The 26,863-nt window shown below is 40.5% G+C and overlaps 1 protein-coding gene across 2 annotated transcripts in view; it reads right to left on the bottom strand.

Moving 5' to 3' along the window:
- Nucleotides 1-26,863, bottom strand: part of LOC134095540 (anoctamin-1-like) — a 60,450-nt gene that overhangs the window by 20,212 nt on the left and 13,375 nt on the right. For both annotated transcript variants that reach the window (XM_062549143.1, XM_062549144.1), the window contains exons 2-13: nucleotides 16,660-16,796; nucleotides 15,333-15,414; nucleotides 12,432-12,688; nucleotides 12,228-12,326; nucleotides 11,936-12,087; nucleotides 10,603-10,657; nucleotides 10,229-10,280; nucleotides 8,335-8,390; nucleotides 7,758-7,799; nucleotides 4,825-4,889; nucleotides 4,385-4,519; nucleotides 3,627-3,787 (exon numbers count right to left, since the gene is read on the bottom strand). In XM_062549143.1, the coding sequence (XP_062405127.1) occupies nucleotides 3,627-3,787; nucleotides 4,385-4,519; nucleotides 4,825-4,889; nucleotides 7,758-7,799; nucleotides 8,335-8,390; nucleotides 10,229-10,280; nucleotides 10,603-10,657; nucleotides 11,936-12,087; nucleotides 12,228-12,326; nucleotides 12,432-12,688; nucleotides 15,333-15,414; nucleotides 16,660-16,734 (1,231 nt within the window). In that variant the 5' untranslated portion in view covers nucleotides 16,735-16,796. The remainder of the gene's footprint in view (nucleotides 1-3,626; nucleotides 3,788-4,384; nucleotides 4,520-4,824; nucleotides 4,890-7,757; nucleotides 7,800-8,334; nucleotides 8,391-10,228; nucleotides 10,281-10,602; nucleotides 10,658-11,935; nucleotides 12,088-12,227; nucleotides 12,327-12,431; nucleotides 12,689-15,332; nucleotides 15,415-16,659; nucleotides 16,797-26,863) is intronic.

The following is a 26,863-nucleotide window of genomic DNA, read 5'->3' as shown; positions in this document are numbered from 1 at the left end:
TCACGTGTGCAGCTACTGCGCAGGTGCCCACGCCAAGTCGGTCTGTTCCGCACTCCGAAACATCAATAAAAAATTTAAAAAGTATCTCGCCACTCCAATAATTGTTTCTGCTCTGCAATCAGAACTACAAAATAATCCAAATAGAGAGTTTTGTGATTATTTAACCACGGGGTTGACCCACGGCTTCCATCCAGGCGTCCTATCTATGCCTACAGAGTCGTTCATTTGCAAAAACCTCCAGTCCGCCACTGGAGATCCGGAGACAGTCACAACACTCCTAAACAAAGAGATAGAATCAGGTTTCATGATCGGCCCATTCAGCAAACCCCCATTCCCAGTGTTCAGGATAAACCCCATAGGCATCGCCATGCGCAAATATTCCGGAAAAAAGAGACTCATCATCGACCTGTCAGCTCCACACAACAGCAGCACACCGAGCATTAACAGCTTAATCCCCGTCGAGGAGTACTCTTTGCAATACCATTCGGTTGACGATGCAATCACATTGATTAAAAAGGCAGGCAGACACTCCTGGTTAGCCAAAGCCGACATCACCTCAGCCTTCAAGGTTATGCCCATCCATCCGGAGTTCTGGCACCTCTTCAAAGTCAAGTGGCAAAAGAAGTTTTACTTCGCAGTGCGCCTCACATTCGGCTGTCGCAGCAGTCCCAAAATCTTTGACACGCTTTCAGAAGCGCTATGCTGGATTCTCCAGAACAATTACCAACTCACATTCCTCGTGCATCTTCTGGATGATTTTCTCGTTGTCATCCCCCAATCCTATCCACCAGCCCTAGGCATTTCCACGCTAGTCGAGGTATTCCAGAAGCTAGGAGTTCCACTCTCCGAAGAGAAAACATGCGGTCCCGCTTCTAGACTCGAATTTCTCGGCATCATTCTGGATACCGACGATTTCTCGTCATCACTGCCTAAAGAGAAAAAAGACCGAATCTCTTCCCTGCTGAACTTTTTTTAACATCTCAATCCCACACCAAACAAGAAGTCCTCTCCCTCCTAGGCCACCTCAATTTCGCCATGCGAATCATTCCCCAGGGCCGCCCCTTCATCTCGCATCTTCTCAACATCGCCTCATCAGCTTCGTCTCTCTCAGACATCATAGCGCTCGACGCCCGGTGTTTGGCCGATCTCACACTGTGGAAAATGTTTTTAGAGGAATGGAACGGTCTGTGTATGTTTTATGACGAATGTCTTTCATCCCCAGAAGACCTCCAGTTATACACCGACGCAGCCCCTTCAATAGGCTTTGGAGGGTTCTACAAAGGGCGCTGGTTCGCATCCTCGTGGCCACAACAGTTTAGCGAGATAACTGCTGAAAAAGAGTCTTCAGCTTTGTTCGAGCTCTACCCCATGGTCATCGCGTCCCTCATCTGGGGGAAGGAGTGGACATCCAAAAGCGTGCTCATTCACAGCGACAACGAAGCAGTAGTTAACGCCATAAATAACTCACGCTCAAAATCCCCTACGCTTTCTCCTCTGATTAGGCGTTTGATCTGGACAGCAGCCAGCTACCAGTTCATAATCAGAGCAGCTCACGTCCGAGGCTGCCACAACCAAATCGCTGACTCACTCTCTCGTCTCGATTTTCAGAGATTCAGAAGTTTGGCTCCAGAGGCGGACCAGTACCCTACTCCACTCCCCAGCTTTTCGGAGACCATCTTCCTGTAAACCACCCCCTCAGCTATCTCCAGCCCATCACGACCGACCTAGCCCTCCAAGCTCTCGCACCCAGGACTATGCAGTCCTACTGGACTGCCTGGTCCTGCTTCGAACAGTTCCACGCAATTCACTCATTAACATTTCCCCGTTTTGACACTGTTGTTATCTCCTCATTCATCACTTACGCACACGCATCACTCAAGATCAGAGTCTCCTCTATTAGAGTATACTTAGCTGGCATTCACTTTTTCTATAAACTTATTCACGGCTCCGAATGCCCTTCCTTCTCCGACATCAGGTTAGGCATGCTACTTAAAGGTATCCGTAGGCAGCAGCCAGTCCCTCAAGACTCTCGCCTTCCCATTACCTCTAGCATTCTCGCCGCCTGCCTCGCTACACTTCGCCAAGGCGTCATATCACAGCACTCCGACTTCACCCTCTCCGTTATGTTTTTATTGGCTTTTTTTGGGCTGCTGAGATGTAGTGAGTTTACGTGCCCCTCGTCACACTTCATTTCAGATATCCACCCATGCATTGCAGACCTCGAGCAGTTAGACCAAGACACTATTAGGTTTACCATCAAACAGAGTAAAACTGACCAGTTTCGGAAAGGACACCCCATTTTTATTTTCAACCATTCCTCGGATCTTCAGCATTTCCAGTACCTATCCAACTACATCTCATATCGATCTCAAGCACCGGCTACTAGCCCACTTTTCGTTTCAGACGAAGGGGTACCCATCACCCGTCACAGATTTCAGACTCTCCTAAAAACCATCCTAGTCAAATCTGGTTTCCCCGCAGACCGCTACTCTGCACACTCGTTCAGGATAGGTGCCGCTACAACCGCAGCGTGCAACGGCCTATCTGAGCAACAAATTAAAGTACTAGGCCGATGGTCCTCTGATGCCTACCAGTCCTACATCCGCTCAAATCTAGCGGACCTTCGACTCGCGCAGCAAGCGCTATTGTAATCGGTAGCCCGTGGCCTATGGTTCTTTTGGGGTGCAAGCGGCCATCGCTCTAACGCGATCTCCGCTCCAGGCATTCCAGGACCACGGTCAGCTACCTAGCCAAACATGCTTAACGTTACACCCAAGCACAATCATACTGATGGGCGAACTAGTGAAATGATGTTTTCTAAACAAAGTTCGGGAGGAGCCCTTAGGGATGATTGACACCAATTAACTCACCGCGCCTCCCGCTCCAAGAGTATTTAAGCCGGCCTTCTTTTCTATCGTGCCACACGCCCCGGCGTTCGCAAAAGTCATCCCTCCTCCTCCCCCTACTCCTCCATTTCACTGATAGCCCAGTCACTCATCCTCCTTCCTTACACAGGGGGGTGCAAGCGGCCATCGCTCTAACGCGATCTCCGCTCCAGGCATTCCAGGACCACGGTCAGCTACCTAGCCAAACATGCTTAACGTTACGCCCAAGCACAATCATACTGATGGGCGAACTAGTGAATTTCATATTAACCTTATCGTTTCAATGCGTGCACTCAATGGCTCTGGCGCACGGCGCTACTTTGAAAAGCACCATGTTTTATTTTCTCTCATCATACTTGGTCATGTAACTACTTGCGTAACTATATTTTAATAGGGAAAATGTGGAGGTGTTTTGTCGCTTCTAACTTCATCTCTGTTTGGATCCTAATGAATGAACTGGGCTCGCTAAGTGCTATCAAAGTAGCGCCGCACGCCAGAGCCATTCAGTGCACGCAATGAAACGTGAGGGGTATGTATCAACTCAATTAACTAGTTAAGGGAATAACATAGTTCAATATGAAAAAACGGTGGCGTGTTCCTTTAAGTGCACAGGTAGAATCAATACATAGTTGGAATTTTACTTTCTGAAGCTGGACTTTTCCACCTCTGATTGTTTGTACAACCAACTCCCATTGTAACAGAAAAGGACAGCGCAAGAGTAAAAAAGGCAGACTGGCTTACCCCATAGTGCCATGAAGATAGCAAAAAAGACCGTGGCTGGATTGTCAAATAGGTGGCTTGCTCGGGCTGTGCCACAGGCTGTCACAAGCTTCCAGTAGCTACAGGCACGGTCACACAGGGGGCACATGGTGATGTTGTTGCGTGGGTCACAGATCTCCATACTGCGCAAAAGGTTGATCAGAAACAAGTTGTTGAATTTGTGTCATGATCATTCTAAATGCTGAGCATAATGTAAACATGTTCTTCTCTATTTGATATTGTCTATTTTCTTCTCTATTTCTACAGTCAGGTGCATCCGCGGACAACCCATTATAGACCATATTGCTATGTATTGACGTTATCAATTATGTTTTTAGTGTCAGAGAATCTCTGAGGCATGCGCACGCACACACGCACACACACACACACACACTCAAACACACACACACACACACACTGCAGTAGCCTGCAGGCACAGAGCTCAGAATGATGGTGGATTGCATGATTGGCCTACACTTTCCTAGTTGATACTGACAATGTCGATTTTTGGCCCAATATTTGTCTGCTTTTTCCCCCTCTACTTTGAGAATAAAATGTAACACTAATAACCTAAGTTGACACATATTGTGTATCCTAACAAAACGTATGATTTCTTTCTATATATCTGAATTTTGTGTCTTCACTGCATGTATGCCTACCTTACATGTAACACTTCATAATCTGATATTACCTATGAAATTTGACAATAAAAGATAGTGATGCCCAAGGGGCTGACAGACCTGGGAATGTTATCGTCTACAGTTGCACAGCCGTACAGGAACACAATCACACCCACAATGGCTGCTGGGATCAGCATTTGAGTGTACACACCCAGCCAAGCAAAGTAAAGGGCGACCTTCTCCCCATAGTACTTTCTGTGGGGAATGAGACAGCATATAATGGGCAACTTGTCATTCCACAACATAAGCAAACTGACAACCATGAAAATAGACATTATACTGTATTTCCTAATGCAATCATAACTACTCACTACGACACTGATGCAGAGTAATTGCATTACTTACATTACTTATGTGCTCATACTTGCCTATTTCATAATTAAATACTTTCTATTGTGAGAAAAACCTAAATGTGGTTATTATATTTGTAAAACAAATCTGTTAAAGAATGTTTAGTTCAAAGGGTACAGAGGGTCTGATGAGCTGATTCACCATCATACCTGACGAGTCCAATTGGCTGGTACTTGTAGAAAATGCTGTAGCTCGCCCATTCCTCGTAGAGGATCTGTGGAAAATGTTAAAATGTAACAAGTCCCCTTTTGATCTGTCAGGAATACCCCTCCTGGAATATTATTTGAGTGTTTTCACATCTTCCTAACCATCTTTCTAACTGCAAAGACTCTTCTACAAATTATTCTTCCTTGGATTTGACCATAAATGGTCAGTAGTGGGAACCGAAAAACTCTATTACAAAGGGAGATATAAGTTATGACAAGTCAGCTGACACCTGCCACTCTTTCTCTATCTCACATGTGCGTTAACAAGTGCAGCAACTGATGTTCAAGATCTGCTGCATGGTGGAGATTGAGAGCACCCATAAAGTATCATCCTGGCATGTAATAGTGTTGGCGAATTTTGTAAACCTTGTTAATATTCTCGGGGAAGAATGAAAAGCAGTTTGTAGTAAAGCTAATCCCATTTGTGTCCCTCTGTCCATTGGTGCACTACGAATAGTGTGTGATGGGAGCGACATTAGTTTACAGTTTTTTTCAATCGCTAACAAGCGTTTGTCCATTCATTTGACACATTTTCAAAACTCTAAACACAGACTCTCACCTACAAAACACAATTGGCCAAATGGATCATTTTCCTCTCAAAAGCACATTCCATGTTGTTACACCACATTTTGTTACATATACACTAACTCGTAATTTCTCTGCACACACTAACTTTACCAAAACACTGGAAACCTGACTCAAAATGAAGTTATTTTGTCAAAGAATGAAGCTTGTTTTCACTTCACAAGATACATGCAGTCAATCAGAGTACACTAGGTTTCAAAATACTGGCTACTGTTGACATTACAAAAACTGCATAGACTTTTATGTTTCAGTTTTACAGGTATTTGCATGCAAAACATGCAATCCAGCATTTATACACTAAATTTCTTGGTTGGGAACTGTATGTCCAGATGTAATGTTCACATTCAAATGCCTTCCAGTAAAAAGCAAATCATTTTTTTTTTTTTTACTGTTCACTAGGCCTACAGGAGGTGCAGTATAAATACTGTTTACAGTAGACTATGATAGAACAGAAAACGTTTTACAGCATTGCAGTGAACAAAATATCCATGAAACACAAGAGCATTCTGAACAAAAAACAACAGCAAAAAGCCCAGATAAAAAGGGGGTGAACAAAAAAAAGCACAATATAACTGTGTCAAATCTCTGCACCTGCTCCTCTCAGTGCTCCTGCACCTCTCACTGCATCTCACTGGGCCTGCTCTTCTCCCTGGGCCCCTTACTCTTACTCTTCCTCGTCCAGACATTACAGTATTTGTCTTTTTCTGTTTCTGCTTCCAAAAACATCACCTCCTCTTTTTTACTGTGTAAGTGTCAATGTAATGGAGAGAAATAACCCCTGCCACTGAGTCTAAGATAGACTGGAATCAGCTGTGGTTGGCCCAATTTACCCAACATCAATCATCTGTGTGTCAATTATTCGATTGTTTGTTTATTATCAGCTGAGATATATTGCTTTTGAATTGATAACATTGCAGAAGCAGAGGTTTTTACCGTATCTAAGGTTTGGAATATTGTTTTAACTATTGTGGGATGTTGTGTGTTAACATTCGAAAATAATACAGAAACGATCCATTATTTTGTTGGGAGGTATAGTTTGTCTGTTAAGAAAATGTAAGCATTGTGAAAATGTATTCGCTGACTGCATACTGTGTGAAAACAACATGAAATGTGTGTATGGTATGGCCACAAAAGACCGATGCTGTGCTAACTGTGTTTAGAGTTTTGAAAATGTGTCAACTGAATGGACAAACGCTTGTTAGCGATTGAAAAAAACTGTAATGTAAGCTGCCTCTCACGACTCAACTACAATGCCTTGGCAGTCTAGCCTGGCAAGCCAAACTACACAGAAATGTATAGTCTGGGGTCGGACCATTCACAGAGTTGAAGCCTGTGGGTGGGATGAACAGTTGTCTTTCAAACTGCCTCTGCACGTAATAGGCCAGCATTTGTGACCAATCGTAGCCGGTCGGCAAAACGGCAAATAGGCTACATCCTTCTTTAAAACGAATGACTTGAGTGCTTCTTTCGGCTCAAACTTCAAAGAAAAGCCCAAATCTAACTCTTCCAAAGCCGATTCAAACGAGCGCGCTTCGTTAGCCTCATCCATCTTTTTGACTGTCACACTCAAAAGCATGACATTTGGCAGCTCCGATTAGAGTCGATTTTTCAAGTGTGAACTTATCAAGAAAGAGGCAAATAAATGTTACACAGCTCTGCAACAAGTATAGGACAATGATAGACTAGCAGCCTTAACGTTAACCTGGAAAATCAAAGAGAAACAGCGAATCAACAGTGAACAAAAACTAGCAAGAAGAACGTTTCAAATCTAATTGTCGGAGTCGGCACTGTTGTGTTTGAAAGACAAGTTAGAGGCGCCAAGACGCCACGTTGCTTCTAATTTGTTTGGTCCAGCCCCCTGGCGTCTTATCGGAAGCCGAAGGTGAGCTAAGGCGGGCTCAAGGACTCCATATACAGATAGAGCGTTCTGATTGGCTAGGCTGAACTCGAGCCTAGCGCAGGCTTGTCCTCAATGGTGCGACCCTAGACCATCCCGCTAGGCAAAAATATTTTTGCCCGCTAGGGTGCGTCTAGATTTCTAGGCTATTGGCAGTCCACACTGTGGGAAAACTGAGTTACAGAAAACACTGAAGCTGTGCAAAACTGCATCAGTAACCTTCAGACATGAAAACGGGTCAGGGGTGAAAAAGGTGAGAAGACTCTTCGGACTCTTCTTTTTAAACGTTTTAACATGCAGCCTAGGCTTACCTTATCTATTACTGAAATGCACTGCAGTTGCTAGTTATTAGTCAATTTTACTTAGTTTAACTAATTTTAAGTCAGACTCTCACCTTGCGGTCATTGGGTTCTGCATGGATGCCATCAATGTCTCCCTGTAAGATCACACAACAGAGTTTGTCCATTACTGTATCTCCTACTCTATAGACCATGGTTACCACGACATTGTACACTGCAATTACACAATATCCTAATTATCAATGAACAAATTGGTGTGGTGTTTATTTATCCACACAATAATATGTGAATTTCAACATTGTCAGCGTATACACACTTATGCACTCAAATTACTGTAAGCACAGATGTATGCAAATTGGAACAACAGGGCAGAGGCAGAGCTGGAATGAATTTAACATTTTTACAGTATTATAACAATTTACAAAGAGCTTGTATGAGACCGACAGCTAATATTTTGTGACAATCTACAACCCTCATCTGTCCTCTGTCAAATACAGTTGCAATTACAGACCTTTAAATAACTGTTCACATGTAACTTGACCAATAGTGAAACAACAGGTTTCTAGTAACGTGACTGTAAACAATGTAACACGACTATTCTAACATGACTGCAGTCAAATAAAATGACTGCTGTTAAAGTGAGTAAAGCATTATTTACTTGAGGCAACTTACATCATGTAAAGGGTAATGAGACGTATAAACTCCACTTCCAAGAAGACTGGTAATTCCTTCAAAATACAGACATATTTCATTTAAATGAGCAATATGAGTTTCCATCACCAGGCCAGACACCCTGAGGAGAGTAACCATTGTAAGCCATCTTTGGGTGATCTCAGTGATCTAAACCAATCTCCATCAACATGTTTAAAGGATTTTTTTTTGCTGTGTTGTGCCTACAAGTCGCAAGAAAGTCACGCTCACTTATCCTTCTGAAGCAATTTTTCAGACCAGATCCATAGTGATCTAGATTCAGAGTGCAGTGTGCCATGAAAAGGTTAACATCTTATGCTCTTATGACAACGATGGACAAGTGCTCACCATATCCATCGAGAGCGTATTCAATGTCTAGAATATAAGTTAATACTAATGTATTCAGCTGTGGTAGGGCTGCATAGTCATCTCAGAAATGGCAGTCCACTGGTTTGAACAGAGCTCAACAATGCAAGGCCAGGATGCACAACCATGAGACATGTGTTAGGCACTCACACTAGACTTGTCTGTACATGCTGTACATGCAGTACCAGCCCTGGGTGTGGACTGACCACATAACACCAGCAGCTTAGCTGCTTAGCGGACCTTAACCATGTCTGGTCTCGGTAGAGCCACGATACCGAATGATACATGTCTGCTCGTTGGCACAGCAAAGGCACTCACTGAGGCGCAGCTACAGGCAGGGGGCTTAAGTACACGCCAAGGGTGTCACCATCTCGGTTGTCAGCCGAATATCAATCAAAATGGCATCACAATCTTGAACTTTGGGAATATTCAAATGTTTGGGCGGATGACGTAGACGGCCTTGCCAGTTCATCCAGAGACTGAAGGCAGGATACATTCAGAAACCCGTATCTCCCTCAAAACATGGATGGGGTTTTATTCCAAGTTTGTATGCATGTGGAAGCACCAGAGACACAAAGTAACTAGCCTGGGCCAGCCACAACTTTAGCCCCACTAACAACATTTTCTGATCAGAATTAAGAGTATGACGTTGAGGAGTTTGTCATTTGTTATTAGGGAGTGCTGCTGTAGTGAAAACCTGAGTGCTTCTTTTCGAGAGTAAGACAAAGTAACCTTAGCCTTTGCCGAACATGTCAACATGCTCACTGCTTTTGACGCCTACGGCTCCAAGCAAGTGTACGGACAAAGAGGTGAAGGAACCCCTGCTACAAGCAGCAGATCGAGCTGGAGAACGGGAGCATCTATTTACGGAACGCTGCGAGTCAGTGGGGGTAGAATGCAGTGGAGAGACCCAGACAGGTAAGACCAAGCTGTAGTGGGCAGTACTGTAGCTCGCTCAGCTGGTTGGAGGCTTTATTCTGAGTGTTAAACTGAGTCGCTAACAAGGAATACAGGATGGCTTTCTCTCGACTACACATACTGTGAAAACACCTTGTTGGAGATTGGTTCAATGACGTCACCTGAAGATAACTTCCCATTGGTTAACATTCCATTGGTTAACAACTTAACTTGACTGAAAGAAAGCTACAGTAGATTTTCTACATTAGCCATCAAAAATGGCCTAAGACACATACAGTATGTGCATTACAAATGTTTACTTTGTACAGTTTCAGTATACACAGTCAGTACTCTACACGAGTCTCCCCAGTGACATTATGGCTTAACTTGAAGCCAAGAATTCCTGAATCTTGAAAATCTTCCCCTGATCAGTTAGCACCAATCAAAAACACACCAGAAAGTTATATTTTAAAGGCTAATCTGACAAGAATTTCTAAAAAGAAAGATCCAGCTTTCCAAAGCTATGTAAGAGAATGGCTAAACTTGTCACCATCACAAAATGGATTAATGCTGTATGATAATAACAAAAATAATTTAAAGTGACAATGTTTACCCATGGTGTATTTTGATCGAGTGCACTTTGTTCTCTTCAACACTTCGTATACCTGAGAAAGAAAATCCATTCAAAATTACAATCAATTAAGAAGATGCACAATACCAATCTCTACCTGCCAACTGATACAATGACAATAAGATCAGTCCATCCCAAATCATCCCTAGTATAGCTTGTGTGTAGGTGTGTAGGTGTACAGCTTATTCTACAAGTATCTTGGATGAAAAAGATGTCTGTGAAATATCATTCTCATTTTAACATGTGGCAATTGAAAAGGTTACCAAATTCATATTTTGATAAATATTCAAAATTATATGAATGTCATTAATCACAATAATGTACTGTATGTATGTGTTAATGAGCCAAGTACTTACTATAGAACTCCTGGTTTTGCTGCTAAAGAATGAATCTCTGTCCGAGAGGTCAAACCTGCCAAACAATTCAGAGTGAGTGCTCCTGGAACATGACCCAAGATTATTGCTATTCCATATTTGTTGCAAATGGCAATATACTACGGTGTACAATACACCTCTTAACTACCTAGAGTTATCCTTGAAAACACACATTAAATGAGTTATTAACAGCAACAACTATTTTGATAAATACAGAAATAAAGTTTTTTTTAAATAATTATGTCCTTCAAAAGTACTACTCCTACTATCCTCAAAGATTCCTCCAGTACAGCCTACTACAGATTTCACTTCATGCTTCCTGACAGGCATGTCCTACATACCAGGGCCATGCAGTCAGGGGAGGCAGAGCCTCTATGACTCTTTTGCACATGTGTATATCATTATAATCAATAACCTGTGAAGTCTGAGCCATGTCAAGTAATGCACAAATTAATGCCGATTAACCATAAACTGAATAACCAGAGGATGTCTTTCTATTATTGAGGCCAGATTTGAACAAAGAGCACCCACTTGACCCGTGTGCTGTGCACTGCTTCAGCTGTGCTGTGTTGAATTACAGGGGGTGTGGCAATACAGTAGAGCGCTAAAAAACAGTGTGTGCTTCTTTTAACAATATTTAAGAATATTTAGTGATATATTTTGCATCTCTAATCTGAACAGCGTGAAACTACACACACTCGTGCCCGTAGCAAGACACCTGCCAAAATTGGAATCAGTCGGAATAACGGTTTTGGAGATATAAATAACAAATGCAAATAACAGACAAACAGATGTTCCTGTAATCAATAAATAACTATTTTAAATTCATTAGCAGACGCTTTTGTGCAAAATAAGAAAAAAATTACATTATATTTTAACCATGGACCAAACGAAACACACCAAAGAGGAAACTCACTCCTACCTTCCCAGAGAAATTACACAAAGAGTTTTGTTTTCTTGCCATAAGAGCAAATATTTCAATATTCAATTAAGGACAAAAAAGCAAAAAAGTACGAATTCTATGAGCCTTAGAAATATTTGATCAGATGGAAGCAAATTATTATCTTGATGTAAGGCCATTAAATTAAAGATGTTTGCAGTATGAGGACAAGGTACTGTTCTCACTCAGGTTCTGGCATCAGGCCGAGTGTATGTTTCTATTTTATGTCGTCTGTACCAAAAGTGGCCAAATTCAATAGAACGTGGACAGTGGACAATACTTGGACAGGCATTGGACTGGATTCAACCGAGTCTTTTTCGGAGAAGGTAAAAGGCCTCGAGGATGATTAGTAAACAAAAAACATTCACTACTCACAAGTGCTGTCTTTCTCTGGAGAATGGGTAGCACAAATGCTTGGCAGTTTGAATCTTGCTCTCCTCAACTTTTGGATGTAATGGTTCAGTCACTTTATGAATAAAAAGGTTGATCTTCTCTACTATGTTATTGTCTTGCCTGACTTCATACATCTGTAAATCAAATGTAAATAAATGAATATATGGATACAACAGTAATAACAGCAGGCAGGACATGGAACATCCACCATCAGAATATTAGTTTATTAGTTTAATTATTAGTTAGCTTGCTTAATTATTGATTCACTACATACCTTTTTGGTTGGCATTTTCAACTTCATAAACTCTGCCTCTCGACAGAGAACACTCCATGGTGCATGGATCTTCAGGAAACCCATGCCAGATATTGTAGTCTAACACGATTTCAAATGAAGACGATTAATGAACAAGGTTCATTAGACAAAAATGTAAAAACAAATAAAGAAATATATTTTTTTACAACTAACTTTCACACTGACCCCGTCATCTTTCTCCAACTCTAACCCCATCTCCCTGAGGTTCTCTTCAAACTCCTCCCGCCGAAAATGCTTGTCATCTTCATGGTAGTCTGGCTGATGTTCCTGTGCAGCGATCTCTGGATCTTCTTGTGGCTCTGGTGCTTGGCGGGTGCGCCTAATGCTACGCCTCAGGCTCTCCCGCATGCTCCTTACGAATGAGTGTGAAGCCTGGCGGGTTGTGGTGTTGGGCTTCTGCACATGGTACGTGAGCACATAGTCTACAATTACAATACATAATACAACAACAGTTACGCACAAGGGAAAAACCAGGCATGTAGTTCTTTTTCAGACTCCCCCCCACAATTTATTTTAAAAAGTCAATATTTCATACATTACAGATTCATTACACATAATGTAATATATTTCAAACCTTTTTTGTTTTAATTGTGATTATTAGAGGTCACAGCTCATAAAAATGAAAAACCCAGTAGATCAAAATAATAGGAAAAAAAACTAGTTATAATAGAAATGTTGCTCTCCTGAGCATTTAATCTCTCGGTGTGGTTCAGTAAAGACAACCATCATTGGAAAGACTTCTGACTTGACAGTTGTCCAGAAGACACTCACTGACACTACTTTGTGCTTCGATTTGCTGACAAGCTTTATGGAGATGCTAATTTTCCTTTTCCAGCAGTACCAAAACGGCTAGTAACTGGTTTACTGGTTTGCTGACCATGGTACACTCAGCAGGCAGATCTGCACCAACTTTGCGCCAGACTTGTCAGTAGCTTCTGACCATTACAGTCCGTCCAGTGGGTGCGGCACCGATCCAGGGCTGCACAGATCGGACGTGCCTAAACTAACGGAAGGCTTGCCCCTGCAGAAACCCACAACTATATCTGACTTATGCAGAGTGGAAGACTGTAGGCTGCACTGTCTTTGTGATCATTGGTAAGTGCATTATACAAGTAAACATTTAAAAGTAAACTGGTGTTTATGTCATGTTAGGTACTGTATGTTCTCTTTAGCTCACCACCAGATTTTCTATGGAATTCAGATCAGGGGACAGAACATTGTTGTTGTGTAAACAATTTTTGCCCCTATTCTATATAAATGTGAGTACTAAAGGGCATTGAAGTGCCCAAATCTGCAGACAGCGGATTCAATTATAAGAGTTTCACAAAGTAAAAGTGTACCATGAGAAAACAAGTGGTGTGTGTCTGGTTGAAAAGACATTCGGAGAGCAGGAAGCGAGCAGAAGACCCTCAGTTGCTGATTGTACACTCTCGAGTCCTGTCTGCTCATTTTTATTCTTTATGTGCTTATGCGCATAATTATGACAGCTAAATGACGCCATGCATGAGCCTTAAATAGACGGGTAGAGGCCAGAGGAGTCAAGGAGAGCTGGGGAGGTGGCAGCACTGAAGCGGGAGAGCTGGAAACATGGAAATGAGCATACTCAGATGTTTTTGATAAATGTAGTGTGTATTTGTGTATTCATGTATTTCTCCAGAAGGTCATGAATAGGGTGTTGTTGAATAGCAAGCATGTTACTGGACAGAAATGTAGTTTAGGGGCAAAATTAGAGGGACAAAGTTAGCAATCTCCTACTTGAGCATATATTTACATGCTCATTTTTAACAAGAATATGGCATTTGCATTTGTGTTAGGCTGTGAATAGTTACATTGAACATTATGTGAAACCTACAGTGAGGGTCATAAGTATTTGAGCCCATGCTAAAGTTCACTACACAGAGGAATATATAGAAATATAAAATCACCTGGAAATTGATCTTAATGCCTTAAATTAAAAAAATGAGAAAATATACAGCCTTTAAGGACACCAATATGCTATGTGAATGATTAATGTATCGTGAATAATTCAATATTTTTCCTTAAGTACCCCTATGTTAAATTCCCATAGAGGCAGGCAGATTTTTTTTTTTAGAGGTCAGTTATTTCATGGATCCAGGATACTATGCATCCTGATAAAGTTCCCTTGGCCTTTGGAATTAAAATAGCCCCATATCATCACATACCCTTCAGCTGGTTTCATTCTCAATGAGCTCAATTCAAATCAAGCGGGGCTGCAAAGAGCAGTGGGGCTTTCCAATGAGACTACACACTTTTGAGGTTCCCCCACAGTTTCAAAGTGAAGAACCCCTAAAAGTTCCTCTAGGATCTTATCATTTTTACAGTATACTGCTCTGCGTTCACCTGTGCACCCATTACTCTATATGAGTATGGTACGTAAATCAGATGAAAGAGACACAGAGCTATCAATTGATACCAAGTAGATCCTGGGTTATAAAACAGACGAAGTGACAGCAAAATAATAACTTCATATGGCTCGACTTACGCATGCTTTTGTGTGTTTTTGTGGTAAAGTGTGTTCATAATCCAACTATATTGTGTGTTTCTCTATGGCATGGCAGATCAGATCAGCTCGTGTCCGCTTGTGTTTTGTATCTTTATGATTTAACAATCAATATCAAATCAATTCAAGTATTAATACATAACATTGTGGCAGATCTGGGTAGCCTAGACTGTGCTAAAAAGAAAAAAAACAATATAGCATGCATAAAATAGCCTAGGGCTCCTAGGGTTAACACACTGTACTTCCGTGGACCACACTATTCCTTCTGGGTTACTTCACTTAAAAACTTGGTCACCAGCCACCATAACAAATCATCGGAATGAATGATCATTAAATAGCGTTCAACAAGTCTACCCATTTGTATTGGTTGCCGGCTGAAAAAAAAAGAAAATGAGTTTACCGTATTCTCCTGAACTTTATCAGTACCAGCCACCACTGCTGTCCTTGACAGCTTTGCAGTTCACATCTCAAAAAGGTGGTGTCTTATGTTCTCTTTCAGAAAACTGAGTGAACATTTCTAATAGCAAGATTAATAAAGTCAGTACCTATCCGTCGGATCCCATCTTGAAAGTAAGGTCCTCGCTTTCTCACGTGTGATTCTTCATCCACCTTAAGTGACTTGAGGGGCTGCCCAAACAAAGACACACACAAATGTATTATACTCAACACAAAACGCTGATTTTAATCGGTGGGAGTAAAATATCTAAGACAGCTATTTCAGCATCTTGATGTGCCAGACCTGTCAGTTGGATTGATTATTTGTTTTCTCAGTGGAACCACAAAGGCACAGTTTAAGTGATGCCCCCAGAGCATAGCTTTGTAGCTATTTTCACCTTTTTTTCCGATTGACCTTGGTGACCTTGAGCAACAGGGCTCGAAGTTCAAAATAGCCGGAGTCCTCTTGTAATGCACTCTTCCCACTGAGCAAGCAACGTCTATGGACGTCCAAAAAACAGTGGTCTGTCCAGGCTGTGATCTGGACGTCTATTTTACAGTCAAAATGAGTTGATAAATGACACTGGGACAATAGTCCAGCCTGACCCGGTTCAGGACGTCTATAGACAACCAACATTAGTTGCAAATAATCGTTTTGCGAGGTCATAATCTGGACGTCTATTTGACAGCCAGAATCAGTTCATAAATGACATTGGGACAATAGTCTAGTCTGACCCCATTCGGGACGTCTATAGACCGCCAAAATTAGCTGCAAATAGACGTTCTGCCATTCTGGCTACTCTGAGGACGTCTTCTGGATGTCTAATTAAGTCTTTCAGACGTCTTCAAGCGACGCCTATATCACACCCAGAACAACACATCTATTCAACGTCCAGGAAATAAGTCTTAAAAACTTTCATTCTGGCTAGTCTGAAGACGTCTTCTGGAGTTCGGCGACCACGTCTTCTGGACATATTTTGGACCAGTTTTTGCTCAGTGGGTTGCATTTTATGATCTGTAGAATTACTGATCACTACAATTGTTTAGTAATTTGAACACTTGATACTGTTACACTTATCTCTGTAATCCAATTCATTATTCATAATAATTTCTATGTCATTAGATAAAATAAATGTTCAAATACCTTTGTTGAACCTTTGATATTATTATTATTATTATCATCATCATCATTATTATTCTTATATAAACATGCCTTGAACAGTCACACTGTTATTTTGATACTTTTGTAGTAATGGTGCATCGTGCAACACTACCTGTCAAGTATCTTTGTTAGTTTCAAATTATTTTAGAGAAAAATAGAGGGTTCTTCCTTTTTCGTATAAGGGCACCAAAGAATTAGATTAAATTAATGAAACAAATTAGAAACAACATAAAATCCAAAGACATAAAAGGAGACAAACTCAAAAAGAAACTTACTATTGATTGTGCATCCCCATCATCCACTCCCTTCTCACTGGCTGGCACAGGTATGTAGTCATCATTACACCACATACTTCCCTCTTTGTCCAAGTTTGACAGGTCTCTTGAGCAATTTTGAACAAGAAAGGGGTTTCCTGTCGGAAATAAGTGGAATTAACATTAGCACTGATCAATTCCTTGCTGAATATAAGCCAAAATATCAAATACACAACGACATTTTTCATCTTGCATTAAGTATGAGCTATATATTCACAGACTAAATTACTAAATGCAATTTACATTCACTTTTCAAGACGTAATACTCAATAAAATTGTGTATGACATCTTGTGTCAGCTAGGACATTTTGAAATGGTGCAGCTTCTGTAGTTACTCCACTGCTTGGTTGAATTCCCCATTGTCCTGCGTTCTTTAAGGTGTGCATTAACTTTTGATACACGCACGGCTATGAAGTAGTTCCAATTTGTTGGCCGTATCACACTTGAATATTAATTCACCAAACTCGTTCTGCAGTTTAAATGCACTTTCAGGTTACATACAAGCTGCAAAACACTAACATACAGATCATAGTAACATTTAGCAAATGACAGAGGTGGCTTTTAGCTAGTTGGGTGGCAGTAGGCTAAGAAAAATAGGAATCTTTCAAAGTCAACGTTCCATCAACCATCCATTTAGAACTAGTAACCGCAGTTTGAGAAATTAGTTTAAATGTGTCTGGGAAAAGTAGTTCTACAAACAATACAACTCTAGCGATTAAAACATTAAAATTATAGCACCGGAAACGAACACAACGCAAGTGGCAAAAGTGGAATAAGTGGGATAATGGACTTCACGCCGTTCGGTTATACAAAGTTAATGCACTTTTCTCGAAGGAGCGTCTAGAACGTGCATTAACTTTGTATCCGAACAGGGTGTCGTCCATTATCCCTTACTTAATTAATGCTTAGAGTGGAAGCGGAGCTTGAGACTGTTGCAATATGTATTTCACTGCTAGATGGGAGAATTTCCCCCACGAATTTACTCAATCTGGTGACGTTTGACCTGTATGGGGGCTCTGTAACTAAAAATGCATTTTGCCATTTTGGACATTGTGTTAATACATGTAACCTTTTACCTGTATGCCGTTGTAAAAAAATAGGCATATAGGTATGGATCTTTGGATCAAGCTTAGTTCAACACACTCCATTTCAATAACTGCAGCATTGGTGAACCACACCTGCGCAAGCACACTTTGCAGTTCCACGCAAATGTTTTCTAGTTTTCCTTTGACAGAACTCTCCATCTTGAATAGGCTGTCCAAACACTTTTTTTGTCAACTGTTGCTTGAAACTGATAATCATAGCCTACTGTATAACAGACCACTGTAATATATTTGGAAAATGGATTTTGTGCTTCTTATTAATCTCTTTCATAACACTCCTCAGGCAGTCCGGTCACTTCTTTGGAACTTCATTCAGAAGTGAAAGCAGAGGGTTGATCAGCTGTATTCTAAAGAATGTTTGACTCAAGTTAAGCTTGTTTTGTAATGAGCGGGATAATGTATGGCCTGGCCAAGAACGCCGGTCATTATATCGGGTCACGATAATAAGTCACGACAGGCCGAAAAGGACCCCGACGCGCCAGCGCCAATAATGACCGGCGCTCTAGCCTATGTTATCCCTTACATTTGACTCATAATTCAAAGTGTTGGGAATGTTGTCGCGTTTAGACCTTGACTTGTGAATATCAAAGTAGCCAACAAAAAGTAGCTTACAAATACCTAAACGAAAAATATGGACGACGTTTTCACCAATTTGGTCAGATGCTGCGCGTTTGTCGTTTGCGATGATCGGTTAGGCTATTTATGTTGACGTGGATGATGATCCATGGACTTACCCTCACAACAAATAGCTTTCTTCAACAGCAAAAAAATCCATTAAAAATGACTTGGTGCCAGCGGTTAGCGAACGTGGACAGTCAATGGCAATGGTGCTGTTTTGTTTAAACCCCATCTTAGGCTACTAAAACATAGGGTTACGCGTGCTTATAAGTCTAATAGCAGTACCATTTTGTTTCATTGCATACAACTATATCTTACCAGATTCATTTGCATGCTTAGTTATCTCCTGATAACCTCCAAACCCATCCATTAGAGCGAATAATTCAGGATTACGATAACGCGCAAAACGTCAGTTATCTTTTACTCGATTCCTTCCCCCAGTGCGTCTGTATAACCAGCATACAAGTGCCATATACTGTACGTGTCCCCTTCCATCATGCGGTAGTCTTCAGATGCGCGCGCGAGGATAGATGCGTTGGTCAAAATAAAGCAAGGAGTGCGTGGGTGTGTGAGAATTGCCTTGGCTTCTCGTATGAGCGTATGTCCGTCTTCTCACACGTTTAATACGTTTTCATTACATCGGCTGGCTGACTATTGGCGATCAAAGCATCAAAGCAAGGTTTACAGTCAAGCCATCAGTAGACTAATTTCCCTACATAGGCTATGTATCCTACTCTATAAATACAGTAGGTCAGCATCTGTTCCTACAGTGTGTGACTATATACTGTACATATATACGCCTACACATTTACAGGTCATGGATTTGGCCGGTTGTACCAACTCTTTGCTAGACCTTTTCACATCAGTTGCACCAACGAAATTTCTGAGATTCAATTAGTTGTGATGTAATAAGTTTGCATTATTAACATCAACAACAGTAACATCAAATGGACTGTAAAAACGACCATGTGAAAAAGTGCTTGAAGTTTGACTTCACTGCAAGCATTTACAGTTTTAAGCCTAGATCAGACTTAAGACCAGGCGTAAGACCTGTTGGTGCAACCAATCAGGACCTGTAACTTTTAAGGGGGTCAGGGCTAAAAAACAATGTTGGATGGCTGTGATCTGTAGGGCCTCGGATGGATGGCACTGCATTAAAAAACAACCTGAACCTGCACCTAAAAACAAACCACGGGCCAATCTAATTGCTGGGAAAAGTGCAAAGTCAGTCTGAGAAAAGTTCTCATATGTTAATTTTTGCCCCAATTGTTGAACTCAAAGATGTAAGACTTTCTCAGTGCCACTGCCACACGTATCGCACACTGTACGTATAGGGCACCAAAGAACAGAGGGGTCACCCAAGTGTAGTGTATACTGTAGCTACTGCAAACTGCGTTTCACTCGCGCTGATAATGTTTACAATGCTATATGCAAGGATGATACTTTTCCCCGCTTAATTCTGAACGCGTCTTGCGCACACAGGGGGGAGACAAAAAGAGTGGCAAATTCAAGCTGGCTTGTCATTGTGCATCGCCAACATAAAGCACACCCGTGCAATAATCATGCTATGCAATCGACATTTTGATATGCCACACCTGTGAGGTGGATGGATTACATTGGAAAAGAGAAGTGCTCACTAACACAGATTTAGACAGATTTGTGAGCAAAATTTGGAGAAAATAGGCCTTTTGTGTATATAGAGAAAGTATTAGATCTTTGTTCAGCTCATGATAAATGGGGGCAAAAACAAAAGTGTGTTTTTATTTTGTTCAGTATATAATAGTTATTCTTAAAATAGTTATTGAATTATTAATCATGGGCATGTCTTGAATGTAACATCCATTTAATCAATGATAGTGCCATCTGTAATTGTCTTCAAGAGCCAAACGTGCCCAACACAACCTGTAATGTCACAGATTACATCAGGGACATCTATGCTAATGTACACCAACTCAAGCAGGATACTGGCGCTTGGTCTCTTGGAGACTGGCTGAGTAGCTGGGGCAGGCTGTTGTTTGCTAAGATTGCCCAATTCATGAGGCCCTGCTCCTTCTGTCATAGCTATTGTCTGTCCAACTGGTGTTGTGCATCATCAAGAGCGCCACTACCACTCCCATATTGGCCCCTGTTAGAGTTCCAGTCCTTCCCCATCCTCATCCCAATCCTCTAGCCCATGCCCCAGAGTGGGGAGTGGGGGTGATATTATTTCTTTTGTCTCTTAGAAGGTGAGATAAGTAAGGGATAACGGCCGACGAGGTGACCGGTTCGATGGAAATAATGGCTAGGTGGAGGTCTAGAACTCCGGCGACGTGCGAAGCACGGAGACGGAGTTACCTCCGCCGTGCCATTAGGCGTGTTTCCTTTACCCTGGCTCTGGGACTTTTTTGGGGGAAGGTACTTTTGACCGGGCCGCGACTGGCCTGGTCCTCTCAGACGTTGTGTCTCCATTACAGTGATGGCCCTGTAGGCTATGGACCTCGCGACACCGTCATCAAATCACGTCTGTTTACTCGGTTTGATATAGGCCTAGCTGTCACTTAGGTCATTTCTATACCAACTATGACTGCAAATTCGTAAAGAAACGCAAGCACCCACATCATAAGTGTATCTAGATTAACTATATACCAAACATGAAATTTTACCATGACTAGAGGAGCTGTAAACAGCTTGTAGGCTTAGGTTGCGAGTACAAAACCGCTAGCTAACATCACTCATTAGGCTACGGTGCAAAACTTACCTAGCCAGGTCGTTAACAGGCTAAACTAGAAATGCAATTCCAAGGAATTACCAGTGCATGAAAATGCTAAAAAAGATAGATAATGTAGATATGGTTACTAAGGTGTAGCTAGGGTAAACATGGTGGTTGCATAGTTTACAGAGAGTTGATAGTGTGAAGGTAGACAGTTTAAAGATGAAACATTCCAGTTCTAACTTAACTAATGATTTCTATTCATGTTAAAATGTTGATTAGCTAACTTAGCTAATGATTTCTAGCAGTTAAGCTAAAAATGCTAATTATGCTAGCAATGCTAACTTTACTAACAATGCTAACCAGGTTGATTAGCTAACTTATCGATGATTTCTAGCAGTAATGTTAAAAATGCTAACTATGCTAACAATGCTAAATTTGCTGACAATGCTAACCAGGTTGATTAGCTAACTTAGTTGATGATTTTTTGCAGTTATGCTAAAAATGCTAACTATGTTAACAATGTTAACTATGCTAACTAGCTAACTTGCTAGTGAGGACTTTTATTTTGAAACATTTGTTGCTAGGGTATCCATGGTGGCCACTATCAGGAAACAAGAAGTTACTGCAGTATAATCATGTTGGTTGCTATGGAAACGGTTATAAACACTTAATTTTAATGGTTGCTATGTTGGTTGCTAGGTACATGGAGGTTTCATGTAGTTGACTGGAGGCATAGTTGATGATAACTGACAGTTGGAATGGTTGAACATTTCAATAGTTGAGTAGTTTCAATGGTTAAATGATTTAATAGTGTATAATTGCAGTGAGGACCTTTATTTTGAAACAGTTGTAGACAGAGGAAGTAGTGAAACAGGATCTGTAGTCTTAATGAGATTGTATGCTTAAAGCCTGAGACAGAAGGTGCCTCTCATAGCGTTTACGCGTCCTCTCTCGCTCCTCACTGATCTACATAAAGAATGATGGAGCGGCAACAATGGGATAGTCTAGCCCTTCTTCTATCTTTCTTTATGTAGATCATTGAGGATCGAGGAGCGAGGGAGGACATATAAACGCTGCTTGAGAGGGACCCACAGTAAATACTTTAAAAGTTGTATGTAGATAGTCTAATTAATGTTGATAGACAGAATGTTTAATGGATGTTGATAGGCAGATTGTTTAATAGATATTGATTGACAGTTTAATGGGTGGATGAGTGAATGGTCTGAAGAAGATGAGTGGATAGAAGGTTGGATGGAATGTGCCTTATATTCTTGTTAAGAGAGACACTGATACAGCTCTCTGAGAGTAGTTGACACAGGTGTAATCAATTTAACTGGCTAGTCTTAAGAGTGCCAGAGTACTCTTAAAGCCTGAGACAGAGTAAATAATTTAAAAGTTGAATGTAGATAGTCTAATTAATGTTTAATTTAAAGTTTAATGGATGTTGATAGACAGATTGTTTAATAGATGTTGATAGACAGTTTAATGGGTGGATGAGTGAATGGTCTGAAGAAGATGAATGGATAGAATGTTGGATGGAATGTGCCTTATATTCTTGTAGAATGGAGAGACACAGCTCTCTACTGAGAGTAGTGGATACAGATACAGGTGTAATCAATTTAACTGGCTAGTCTTAAGAGAGCCAGCCTGAGACAGAGTAGATTGTTTAAAAGTTCAATGTAGAGCGTCTAATTGATGTTGTTGATAGGCAGACTGTTTAGAATGGGTGGATGAGTGAATGGTTTGAAGAAGATGAATGGATATAAAGTTGGATGGAATTAGGAGGACTTATTTTGATACTGTTGTGCGCAGAGGATACAGGGGAACAGAATATGTAGTCTTCAGAGAGGAGCCTGAGAGAAACTGACAGTTGGTGCCCAGGTGGCTGACCAGCTGGGGTAACATTCTAATTGCTGCCGTGATGTCATAATGAGCAATGTTAAGTCTATGGGGGAAATGGTGATAGTTTTTAACTAATAGTTTAAAAAGTATAAAAGTTACAAAGTTGAAAAATATAAAGCACATATGGCATAAGCAAGACCTACGCAACAAAGTTTGAATGAAGTTTCTACGTTAAACGGTTGAAGCTGAATTGCGAGCGTTAGAAGAAGAAGTTTAATAACTAGAAATGCAATTCCAAGGAATTACCAGTGCATGAAAATGCTAAAAAAGATAGATAATGTAGATATGGTTACTAAGGTGTAGCTAGGGTAAACATGGTGGTTGCATAGTTTACAGAGAGTTGATATTGTGAAGGTAGACAGTTTAAAGATGAAACATTCCAGTTCTAACTTAACTAATGATTTCTATTCATGTTAAAATGTTGATTAGCTAACTTAGCTAATGATTTCTAACAGTTAAGCTAAAAATGCTAATTATGCTAGCAATGCTAACTTTACTAACAATGCTAACCAGGTTGATTAGCTAACTTATCGATGATTTCTAGCAGTAATGTTAAAAATGCTAACTATGCTAACAATGCTAAATTTGCTGACAATGCTAACCAGGTTGATTAGCTAACTTAGTTGATGATTTTTTGCAGTTATGCTAAAAATGCTAACTATGTTAACAATGTTAACTATGCTAACTAGCTAACTTGCTAGTGAGGACTTTTATTTTGAAACATTTGTTGCTAGGGTATCCATGGTGGCCACTATCAGGAAACAAGAAGTTACTGCAGTATAATCATGTTGGTTGCTATGGAAACGGTTATAAACACTTAATTTTAATGGTTGCTATGTTGGTTGCTAGGTACATGGAGGTTTCATGTAGTTGACTGGAGGCATAGTTGATGATAACTGACAGTTGGAATGGTTGAACATTTCAATAGTTGAGTAGTTTCAATGGTTAAATGATTTAATAGTGTATAATTGCAGTGAGGACCTTTATTTTGAAACAGTTGTAGACAGAGGAAGTAGTGAAACAGGATCTGTAGTCTTAATGAGATTGTATGCTTAAAGCCTGAGACAGAAGGTGCCTCTCATAGCGTTTACGCGTCCTCTCTCGCTCCTCACTGATCTACATAAAGAATGATGGAGCGGCAACAATGGGATAGTCTAGCCCTTCTTCTATCTTTCTTTATGTAGATCATTGAGGATCGAGGAGCGAGGGAGGACATATAAACGCTGCTTGAGAGGGACCCACAGTAAATACTTTAAAAGTTGTATGTAGATAGTCTAATTAATGTTGATAGACAGAATGTTTAATGGATGTTGATAGGCAGATTGTTTAATAGATATTGATTGACAGTTTAATGGGTGGATGAGTGAATGGTCTGAAGAAGATGAGTGGATAGAAGGTTGGATGGAATGTGCCTTATATTCTTGTTAAGAGAGACACTGATACAGCTCTCTGAGAGTAGTTGACACAGGTGTAATCAATTTAACTGGCTAGTCTTAAGAGTGCCAGAGTACTCTTAAAGCCTGAGACAGAGTAAATAATTTAAAAGTTGAATGTAGATAGTCTAATTAATGTTTAATTTAAAGTTTAATGGATGTTGATAGACAGATTGTTTAATAGATGTTGATAGACAGTTTAATGGGTGGATGAGTGAATGGTCTGAAGAAGATGAATGGATAGAATGTTGGATGGAATGTGCCTTATATTCTTGTAGAATGGAGAGACACAGCTCTCTACTGAGAGTAGTGGATACAGATACAGGTGTAATCAATTTAACTGGCTAGTCTTAAGAGAGCCAGCCTGAGACAGAGTAGATTGTTTAAAAGTTCAATGTAGAGCGTCTAATTGATGTTGTTGATAGGCAGACTGTTTAGAATGGGTGGATGAGTGAATGGTTTGAAGAAGATGAATGGATATAAAGTTGGATGGAATTAGGAGGACTTATTTTGATACTGTTGTGCGCAGAGGATACAGGGGAACAGAATATGTAGTCTTCAGAGAGGAGCCTGAGAGAAACTGACAGTTGGTGCCCAGGTGGCTGACCAGCTGGGGTAACATTCTAATTGCTGCCGTGATGTCATAATGAGCAATGTTAAGTCTATGGGGGAAATGGTGATAGTTTTTAACTAATAGTTTAAAAAGTATAAAAGTTACAAAGTTGAAAAATATAAAGCACATATGGCATAAGCAAGACCTACGCAACAAAGTTTGAATGAAGTTTCTACGTTAAACGGTTGAAGCTGAATTGCGAGCGTTAGAAGAAGAAGTTTAATAATAATAACTAGAAATGCAATTCCAAGGAATTACCAGTGCATGAAAATGCAAAAATAGATAGATAATGTAGATATGGTTACTAAGGTGTAGCTAGGGTAAACATGGTGGTTGCATAGTTTACAGAGAGTTGATAATGTGAAGGTAAGACAGTTTAAAGATGAAACGTTCCAGTTCTAACTTAACTAATGATTTCTATTCATGTTAAAATGTTGATTAGCTAACTTAGCTAATGATTTCTAACAGTTACGCTAAAAATGCATATTATGCTAGCAATGCTAACCAGGTTGATTAGCTAACTTAACCGATGATTTCTAGCAGTAATGCTAAAAATGCTAACTATGCTCACAATGCTAAATTTGCTAACAATGCTAACCAGGTTGATTAGCTAACTTAGTTGATGATTTTTTGCAGTTATGCTAAAAATGCTAACTATGCTAACCATGCTAACTAGCTAACTTGCTAGTGAGGACTTTTATTTTGAAACATTTGTTGCTAGGGTATCCATGGTGGCCACTATCAGGAAACAAGAAGTTACTGCAGAATAATCAAGTTGGTTGCTATGGAAACGGTCATAAACACTTAATTTTAATGGTTGCTATGTTGGTTGCTAGGTACATGGAGGTTTCATGTAGTTGACTGGAGGCATACTGGATGATAACTGACAGTTGGAATGGTTGAACAGTTCAATAGTTGAGTAGTTTCAGTGGTTAAATGATTTAATAGTGTATTATTGCAGTGAGGACCTTTATTTTGAAACAGTTGTGGACGGAGGAAGTAGTGAAACAGGATCTGTAGTCTTAATGAGATTGTATGCTTAAAGCCTGAGACAGAAGGTGCCTCTCATATAGCGTTTACCCGTCCTCTCTCGCTCCTCACTGATCTACATAAAGAATGATGGAGCGGCAACAATGGGATAGTCTAGCCCTTCTTCTATCTTTCTTTATGTAGATCATTGAGGATCGAGGAGCGAGGGAGGACATATAAACGCTGCTTGAGAGGGACCCCAGTAAATACTTTAAAAGTTGTATGTAGATAGTCTAATTAATGTTGATAGACAGAATGTTTAATGGATGTTGATAGGCAGATTGTTTAATAGATATTGATTAACAGTTTAATGGGTGGATGAGTGAATGGTCTGAAGAAGATGAATGGATAGAAGGTTGGATGGAATGTGCCTTATATTCTTGTTAAGAGAGACACTGATACAGCTCTCTGAGAGTAGTTGATACAGGTGTAATCAATTTAACTGGCTAGTCTTAAGAGAGCCAGCCTGAGACAGAGTAGGTTGTTTAAAAGTTGAATGTAGATAGTCTAATTAATGTTGATAGACAGAGAGTTTAATGGATGTTGATAGACAGATTGTTTAATAGATGTTGATAGACAGTTTAATGGGTGGATGAGTGAATGGTCTGAAGAAGATGAATGGATAGAATGTTGGATGGAATATGCCTTATATTCTTGTAGAATGGAGAGACAGCTCTCTACTGAGAGTAGTGGATACAGATACAGGTGTAATCAATTTAACTGGCTAGTCTTAAGAGAGCCAGCCTGAGACAGAGTAGATTGTTTAAAAGTTGAA

Source organism: Sardina pilchardus, chromosome 11 (assembly GCF_963854185.1).
Source record: "Sardina pilchardus chromosome 11, fSarPil1.1, whole genome shotgun sequence".
Lineage (NCBI taxonomy): Eukaryota > Metazoa > Chordata > Actinopteri > Clupeiformes > Clupeidae > Sardina > Sardina pilchardus.
This window is presented reverse-complemented; position numbering and strand designations above follow the sequence as displayed.